The sequence below is a fragment of the Gastrolobium bilobum genome, unplaced genomic scaffold, assembly GCF_033153095.1.
Source record: "Gastrolobium bilobum isolate Gb01-03AN ecotype WA unplaced genomic scaffold, APGP_CSIRO_Gbil_v1 utg55317, whole genome shotgun sequence".
In the NCBI taxonomy this organism is placed as follows: domain Eukaryota; kingdom Viridiplantae; phylum Streptophyta; class Magnoliopsida; order Fabales; family Fabaceae; genus Gastrolobium; species Gastrolobium bilobum.
The window spans coordinates 23,923-33,531 of record NW_026899177.1 but is presented as its reverse complement, the minus strand read 5'-3'; the positions used below and the strand labels follow the sequence as shown (position 1 = coordinate 33,531).

The window sequence follows — 9,609 nt, the reverse complement described above, 5'->3', positions numbered from 1 at the left end:
TCCTTGAGGTTTGGTTTGATTGAATTTCAAACCATGGACCACATCTTCCTCTCTGTATTTATGTTGTAAATTCCTGTATATACAAATTTCAAAAATAGAAACTACACAAAGAGAGTAGGAGTCGTTGATTTGGAGCCAAAATCAGCCTTAAACTATCGCTAATTATATGATATTAAAATAAATCAACTTTTTAAGTAGTATTATGACTTGTCAACACGTCATTTACCTATGGTGTGGAAAACATACTTGTTCATAATGTGACTATCCGTTAATCACAACTTCAGGTTGAAAAAAAATGGTTAACAAAATTCAGGGGGGGGGGGGGGGGAAGGAGGAAAGCGTCCAATGAATTAGATGCTCTTAAATCCTCAGCTGCAAGAAATGTATCCAGATATATAAAACAAAAGAATTACAAAACTTGATGTCGATAGAGTACTTATTCTAGTCCACAAGTTTCTCAATCACATCCATTCAAAAATGGAATTATACTATTCTGGTCCAGCCGCATCCAATTCTACATATAACTAGTACAATTTAAGGGGATGTCAATATTCCTGCTTCAGTTGCATGATTAATTAAATTCTTAAAAAATGATCAGCTGCATTGATGTTTGATTGCCAAAAAGGACTACAACACAGCCAACAAATTATTCAATGCTCAAAGCTTGAATCCAACACAAAATGCCCACCACCGCAGAGAACTACAACCCACGGGATTTCTCCAATTTCTGAATCTGGTCAAGGAAGATCCATGTCATCTGCATAACCAATTAACAAACAGTCAGACTTAGACATCAAAAGATAAAATAAAAAGAACATAATAATAATAAAAAAAAAAAGCAAACGAATCATTGTTAGACAGGACATGTGACAGACCATGACATGAGGAGCAATCCTAACACAATAGACAGGGAATCCTGTGTAAAATTTCAACGGTCCTCCTGCTTTGAAGGTTTTGACCGCACAATCAAGAGATCCAGTGTATGGATATTTTCCCTCAGCATCAGGTTGCATCTTCTGAATCTGGGTCTTCACATAGTCAAATGGCAAACTGCAAGCTGCTGCGAAGAATCCAGATACAGAACTTGCACCTAAAGAACAACAGATGTTAGTAGCAAACGGTGAGAATAACATCATTGGCATTTGGCTGTACAAAAGGGATTTTCACATATGTAGATTATGGTACACATTCCACAAGGAATATCGCATATTTCCGCGTAGAAGAAAATGAGATATCAATAACGGAGAATTCCCTTACAAAACCTGGAATCAGACTAGGAATCATGTTATGTAAGTATAATATTATATAAGCTTCCGTAATATCCTACTATGGCAAAAACCAAGCCTCCCAATTTGTTCCAATATTACAACTTTGAATGCAAATAATAGAAATAAAAAACATTGAATGTGAATATGCAGTGTTCCCTTGGGTCAAGGTAAGAGCTCATGAACACAGTATCACAGATTTTGGCCGAATAAAGAACCAGATTCAATGTTCCAAAGAATAATGGAGCCACAGCTTAAATGAGGATAAACTTTAATTACTTGCAACATGGATAACCAAATCAATGCAACAAAACAGAATCAATTAATTTGTCATAGACATCACTCCTTAGTCGTTACCCATCACTAGAGACCTTTTCTTGATAGATAATAATCTTAAAAGAATCACTGGCATTTGAAAAAGGAAGAGATCCAAGCAAAGTCAAAATGTTAAGATACTATTTTACCTTTATTTATCTGTTGGATAGTTTTGGAGCCAGACACAGTCAACGTTAATGAACATTTAAGATTATAGATTGAATAAGTAACAGCTAAAGCATCAGAGAGAGCTTTACGGAGTGGATGGAAAATGATGGTAAAGTAACCCTCTTTCAAAACCTAAAACAATACTAATGAAGAAATCGATAGCAATAACCTTTAAGAATTATACGAATGAAACAGACAAACTACTAGTCTACTCCAATTCTATCCGGGAGACATTAATCTAGCAGTTGAGACTTGAAACCTTGAATTTGAGAGTAAATAAAGACAAACTGAGTAAATTTCTAGCATATTCACAAATTACAACTAGCAGAGTTCTCAATTTCTCATAAAACCCAATCCCCAGCATCTGCACTCTATTTATCAGTTGCATTAAAAATTCACATTATACAGAAGGAGCCTGTGTGAAGTCTATTTTTTTCTTCTTTGTACTTTATTCACCTGATTTTTCATTCTTGTCCACGTGAGTCCTTTCCATGGGCCAATTACATCACTAGATGCCTTTAGTAATTGTTGGTTTCAAAAAATTAGCAGATCCTCCCCAGAATTTACCTCAACATTATCCAGGCAACAAACTTAAAGCTAACTACTCCATGGAAACATTCAAAGTCTGAGAAACAGCCAAATCATTTTAGACAATTGACTTTTGTTTCCAAAATAAAACAGGTCAATTACACCTTTAGTATTCAATTTCAATTCAACTATTGTTTAGCCCCTGGCCATCATCCTTCATTAGCTTCCAAAATCTCAGGATTCTTTACTGCCCCCCAATTCCCTTTAGCAAAGTAGAGATTAAAATCTAATTTTCAATTAATCAAAGCTGTTTTAATTCATAACTTTTAGAGTATTCTCTATTTAGCTCCAAATTCCAATTCACCATGCTATAGATCGGTTTGAATTTATTTGGATTAATATGCAACAAGATAATTCTTAGAAGGATAAAAACCAACTTATATTTCACTAAAAAGATGACTCGTATATGTAATACATATTTCATGGTCTGCATGTACAAGCTTGAGCACATGTCAGAGAACGGAAGATAGGAAGTGATCATCAAAGATCACTGAGAATGACTACACAGTACCCCACAGGGTCTTGACAACTTAAAAATCCATCAATAAAAGCCAATAGTCTCATCAATTTTAGATTTTGAAACTTTGGCAAGTAAATTCAAAAACAAACAATTATCGGTATTTCATAGAGGGACAATGTTAAAGTACATATAGTCATATTTTGAATTTATAATACATGGATTGAAGATTATATATTATTTTCACATACAGATATAGCTATATGTCTAGAACTTACCATTGGAGGAACGTTTTAATCTAGACATGACGCATTTAAGGATGAGGTGTTAAACAATGCCCTTAGCACATCTTACTGGAAACCGGGATTATCCCTCCCAAACATTTAGTCATGTTAGACCATTATCAATATTTGGGTAAATTACAGTCAAATCCTTAAGGATTTTGCCCAATGCGTCAACCTTAAAATTCTAATATTTACAGTTGTTAGGAAGGTAAAGTGTATTTTAACCTTAATATTTTATTTAATGAAGTAAAGTTGAGTTCAGTTGTCCAACTAATATTATGACAGTGTCAAATCTACAGCCAATAAGTTGGAATAAAATTATTCGACAATAGTAAATGGTTGGTTAATTACCTACGACAGTAGCAACTTCACCAAGACCAAGGGAATCCTTGCAGAACTCAACACTTTGATCATAAGATGCAAGCATCCCCATGTTCAATGCCATGGCTCTTACTACAGTAGGCCCAGCCCCTTTCCAAAGGGCCAAAATCCCTTCATCAGAAACAATACGATAAAGTGCATGGAAGGCATTTGTGTAATGCCGGCGCTGAGCAGCAGGTAAAGTTGCATCAGCCTGCATACGAATGAGTGCCAAATCTGCTGGACTACCAACAGTCGCCCCAATAGCACCAGCAGTCAGCCCACATAAAGCCTTCTGATAGAGTGGCAGGGGCTTGCCATCATTGGCCTCAATTGCTTTGCTCGTCAAGATTCTGAAAACCATTAAAACCATTAAGTAAGACATGATGCAATTCTCTTAAAACCACAAAAGATGACATTCCTTCCAGTGATAAAAAGTTATTATTGCATAACCACTGCAAAGGAATAATACAAAGTCTTTAAAAGAAAAGCTATAAAATTTCTCCTATTTGAAGGGTTAAGAATGATTAACGTGATTATAACAACTAACCTAAATGATCCAAGCCTAGCAGTGGTGTATGTAGCCTGCCTGAGTAGTCCAGCAGTTAGACCCTGCATAAAGTGATCCAGTTTAGACACCAGTAGATGCATACATCAGTAAAGGATAAATGATGAAACCAAAACCGAATTCCAAATTCGAAAATGGACAAAGCAGTGACTCATCAATAAGAAACCATTTCATAACTCATAAGGCAAATCAGCAAAACATAAAATCCAGTTCCACTTGCAGGTCTATAGCCAGGTAAATAAAACAAATGAAAGAAACACAACACCCAACACAAGAGCTTATTAGAATCAATAATAAAAGTAATCAAGTATCTCACATTGGAATAATCAACATAAATCTTCCCAAAACACCAACAGACCAAACCCAAACCCATTCCAGCAAGAATCAAGCAAGGATCCATTATTGGATAAATAAAACAACATCCAAAAAAACAAAAGCATGGGAAGAAATGCAAATACCTTATAGAAGGCACCAATACCATCATTCTTAAGCATGTTGGATGTGACTTGTGCAGCCGATCCTTGACCAAGTTGAATCCTCACCTACACCACCAAACCCATCAACAAAACAAACAAACCCAGCAACACAAAAAATCATCAAGCAACATGGATCGTGTGCAAAAAACCACAGATCTGAGTCTCATGAGGAAAATAAGAGATACCCAGTAACCCATTTGGCAGAATCAACACAAAAATGGTACAAAGGTGAAAACTTTTTCGACCTTGATCATATCAATGGGTTGAATGACGCATGTGGCGAGCATGCCGGAGGCTCCACCATTGACGAAAGGCTTAACGGTGGACCACACGCCGGAAGTAGCAGGCTTGGGCTTCTTCTCGTCTCCCATATTTGTTTGTGAAGATTGGAAAGGGATTGGCGAGGAAAACAAGAAAGAAGAGAACAAGTAGCAGCAACAACGTTCTAAAGGGCGAAGCAGATAACTATTTATATTATCATAAACCTCGTTGCTTGCACTGTTGCACACAATACATACACACACACAATGACACAAACGCTCTCTCCCTCTATCCCTCACCCAACAAACAAGGAAAGAATAACACGAACAAAATTTTAGATGCTATTTTTTTATTTTATTTTTTTCTTCCTTTTTTGGGTGATTATTAAATATTAACCTTCCCTTTCCTATTATTTACGAAACTAGTTTTCACCCAATGAAATATACATTCCTTATTTATTTTTTCATCGGATTAATTTTATTAATATAATACTTCAAATCTTCCATTTGAGTTCTAGTTTTTCTTAAGAGAAATTATCTTTAAATTTTATTTATAATCACGGCTATTTTTTCATTTTTTTTATCACATATTCTTACTTCAATTTTATTTTTATATTTTTTCTTAATTGATTCTTCATATACAGAGAAAGTTTCTTTTTCTCCTTAATTAATTTTATTTATGTTAGTTAGTTAGTTATAAATAAAAATAATAAACAATTATAAAAAAATGTATTGTATCTTTAATATCATCGATATATTTTAATGTATTCTTATAGTATGAAACTAGGAGGTTTATAATTAAAATTTTGATTTATGTACAATAATATGTTAGGTTTAAAATTTAATTTATGCCAATATTGGAAATACTCCTACAGTCCTACTTATGATAGAGAGAGAGATTATTTTTGCTGTTAATTTGTTATTGGAGCTTGTGAGTATCGCACTTATGTATACTAAGATTGTTAATAAAATAAATGCAATTTAAGTAAGTCAATTTTTAAAAATGGCTTTTCTATTATAAAACGTGATTATTCATATGATAAGCTTGAAAAGATAAATGACTAGCATTATTAAATCTGAACCAGCTCATTGTAATAGAAGCTCACTCTTCGTGCCTCTACCTATCATTCTTGCATGACCCTTGCTTATTTTGCTTTTAGAGATTTCATTCATTTTGCTTACGAAATTGGTCATTTTATTTGAAGTGATGTCCGTTCACTCGTCTTGGTGCTCATGTTCTTTATTTGGCCTTGAGTTATTAAATGGATCAATTTGTACTCAACTGGTTTATATGTTGGTGTGCTAGTAGTATGACAAAGACTTCTACTTGTTCTAGAAGCAATTATTTTCAATTTAGTGGGCCTATAAAGAGTTTGCCTATGGTTTTATGGTATAGTGAGTTAATATTTTTTTTTTCTTATTAGGTTTAACTTTTAATTTGTAACAATTGGTGAATTTGTTTTAAACTTGTATAGCTCTTAATAACGATTACACTGAAGAAAATCAAATCAAAGTGAATGAATATCTTGACATCAAGATGGTCTTTCTATTTAACAAATAAATGCAATTTAAGTCAATATTTGAAAAATGGTTTTCTATTATAAAATGTGATAATTCAGATGATGAGCTTGAAAAGATTTCTATAGGTTCTTGCAACGATCTATGCCATAGTTTATCATTGTGCATCGAATGGTATAAAATATATCACATCTTGGAAATGTTAATGTTTCGGGTTAGTTACTCTGGTACGGGTTGGAAGAACCCGGGATAACGGTGCCCGGGTTATGGGACAGTTGTCTCCTTTATTAGTCCAGGAGATGGGTCTTGCCAAGATGGTACGTCCTAGATAACTACTCATCCACGTCCAAGGTAAACCACCTTCTCTCCACGTCCAAGGTAAATCACCTTCTCTCCACGTCTAGTGCAACTACTCTAACTAGAAGTATAAATATAGGGGTTAACATCCCAAGAAGGACACTCACAATTAGAACAAACCAATATTGATGTTCATCCAGAACAGTTAACATATAGGGTAGATCATATTTTCAAGACGTGGTGAATTTATATCATTTGATAAAGATAAAAATTGAGCTTGGTCATATGGAAACGGAAAAGGAAAAATTAGCAGAGAAAAGAGCTGTTGAACGAGATAAATCGATTATGATGCAATTTGGCTCCACTTCTCAATAGATCTTACTTGACCTGAAAGAAAAGTTTCCATTAGTTAAGCGGTATATGGTTATTTCTCAGCATATAATAGGTTCCACTAGCATTTGTTTTTAAATGTGAATAAAGTATTACAAACACCAAGTAGAGAAAAAAAAAAGATAAAGTTGCATTTGTTTACATTGTTTCAAGTAAGGAGGTTGGTATTTCTTATTTATTTATACATATAACTTTTAGCTACCTTAATCATCAATTCTTAAGCCTATATATTTAAATTTCTTTGAGTCTTAAAAAAAGCAAACAGACAAATTGAAAACCCACATGATAGGATGATACAAACAGAAACTTAGTGCACATGACAATTATACCTGATTAATATACAACATTGTTCTGTACATGCGGATACCACTTCTCATAGAACAGTTTTAGTTACGTAATATGACAATTATAATTGCATAAAACTAGTGCATATCTCTCAATAGAAGTATAAAAAAAAAAAAAAAAATCTTTAGATTTAGAGTCGCCAAAATGGGCTTAGCTCGGCAGAGCTAACTGAGTTTTACAACATATTTCAAAAGTGGAGCGGACTTGTTTTTTGGCGGATTGATGGTTGGAAGAAGCAGGCCGAAGCAGATCAATGTAAAACAAGTTTAGGCTGGCGGGTTAACCTGCTCCGCCGGCCAAACAGAGCGGGAGTAGGCTAAGTTTTTTTAGCTCATTTTTAAAAGTGGGAACGTGACAGATTAACTCATTTTTTGATAGGTTGATGATTTGTCGTGCCCACTTTATCACCTCTATCTAGATCTAAGTGACAACTAGGGTGATAGCTTTCTTATCTTGCAAGGAATGAGCTTCATCTAATTAAGATTTTAGAGTGTACGTAACTCAATCGTAAAGTAAGCAAGGCCCATCCCAGCAAATGGTGATGGAGATGCGAATTCCTTATCTTTTGTTTTATCTTCTCTAATTTTTATATCGATTTATTAAGAATTTTCGAAAGTAAAAAAAGGAAGAAATGAAGGGCATTTTAGATTATTGACAAGTGAGGTTTGGAGTATTTAATGTTGGTGCTCCAAACGAGGATGTGTGATTCCATGAGATGAGAGGTGCCAACTTGTGGAAGTGGTTGGTTGTATCAGATTAGATTCAGTGGATATAAAACTTGTGGAAGTTCAGCATTGTACCCCATCCCCAATGCTCCAATTACGAAAATCTCCCTTTGTATTCGCCGCTGAATGGCGATTATCGCATTAACTTTTGTTTCATTCATTGCTTGCATCGTTTGTGTATAAATGTAAAAAAATAAAATAAAATAAAAATTAAAAATGCTAAGCTTATTTAATTTGGTTTTTAAACATGTTACCGTTGTTTTCTATATGCCTAAAAAGATACAAAGCTATCTTAGAACTCAAAGAAAACGTTTCAGATTCAATTCTGTAAGACGCAACACCAAATTGGGATCTGGATAAGCATTGCGACCTTTGAATCAATACCACACTTTTTTTTTCTTTTTTTTATAGATATACCACACCCTTTTAGTTTCGTTGGTGAGGATTTAGGTTTAGAAAATTTTATATCTTTTTAATGAATAATTTTAATATAAGGGAAAATATTTTTTATTTTAAATAATATAATTTTATGTCATTTTAAATAAGATGATATTATTTTAATGTATAATTGATGATTTTCTATCTTTTCTCTCCTTCATAAAATTAGGAAGAGAAAACGAAGGAAAGAGCATGTAAAAATCACATGTTATGCACCAAATCACGTTGTTTCATCTAATATGTTATAAAGTTACGTCTTTTAAACTGATAAAAAAAAATTAATTACTATATTTTAAGTTTTTAAGAGATTAAGTGTTTTTTTTGTATACCGACCATAATTATTTTTTTTAAGCAAGTCGGTCTTTTGATATTTTCACAAGCTTCAACTTTTTAAGTCAGTTATATGACAAATCTTGTATAGGGGTTTAATTATAGTTAAAACTTTTTGTTCGTCCCCAAAAATGTATTTGATGATAATCAAAATGAGGTTTCCTTCCTGAAATGTTTTTTTATTATATAACATTTTGTCTTGAATAAAATAAAAATATATTAAAAATAGGAGTGTTCATCAACTGATCCAAACCGATTCAAATCGCGATGACCGAATCGAAAAACCGATAACCAAATAAATCGTAAACCGAAAAACCAAAAATAAAAAAAAATCACAAATTTTAATTAGATTGGATCGATTTTCGGATTGAGCCGATCCAATCCAAACTGATCCAATATATTAATTTTTCTTTACCTACTTGGGTCTTTCCACAATCATAGCTCAAAATTTCTTCTAAACCCAAGACTCGTTAAACCATCAACTAAACTAAAAAAAAAACGTAGTCATATTTTATTAACAAAATCTCATTATGTAGAGTTTCATATCTCAATGTCCAAAAAAAAAAAAACTATATTATCGTTTGTATTTTAAAAAAAATGAAATTACAAAGCCAAAATATAAGATGTTATTTGCACAACAATTATGAAACAAATTTTAAGATTTTCAAAAAACCGAAAACCGATCCAATCCAAACCGAAAAAAATTGGATTGGATCAGATCGGATTTAAAAAAAAATCTAAACCGAATGGATGATTAGATTATCAAATCGAAAGGATTGGATCAGATACTTTTTGCTTCCAAAACCTATCTAATCCAGATCGCGA

At 33.2% G+C, this 9,609-nt stretch overlaps 1 protein-coding gene across 1 annotated transcript; it reads right to left on the bottom strand.

Annotated features, from left to right (window-relative positions):
• Window positions 1–361: 361 nt before the first annotated feature.
• On the bottom strand, window positions 362–5,038 carry LOC133287984 (mitochondrial dicarboxylate/tricarboxylate transporter DTC). The gene is made up of 6 exons (XM_061485681.1): window positions 4,727–5,038; window positions 4,464–4,547; window positions 3,988–4,049; window positions 3,429–3,790; window positions 876–1,090; window positions 362–757 (listed from the first exon to the last, which is right to left on the bottom strand). The coding sequence occupies exons 1-6, from the start codon at window positions 4,850–4,852 to the stop codon at window positions 701–703; spliced, it is 906 nt and encodes a 301-aa protein (XP_061341665.1). The 5' UTR covers window positions 4,853–5,038; the 3' UTR covers window positions 362–700.
• Between the last annotated feature and the right edge of the window lie 4,571 nt (window positions 5,039–9,609).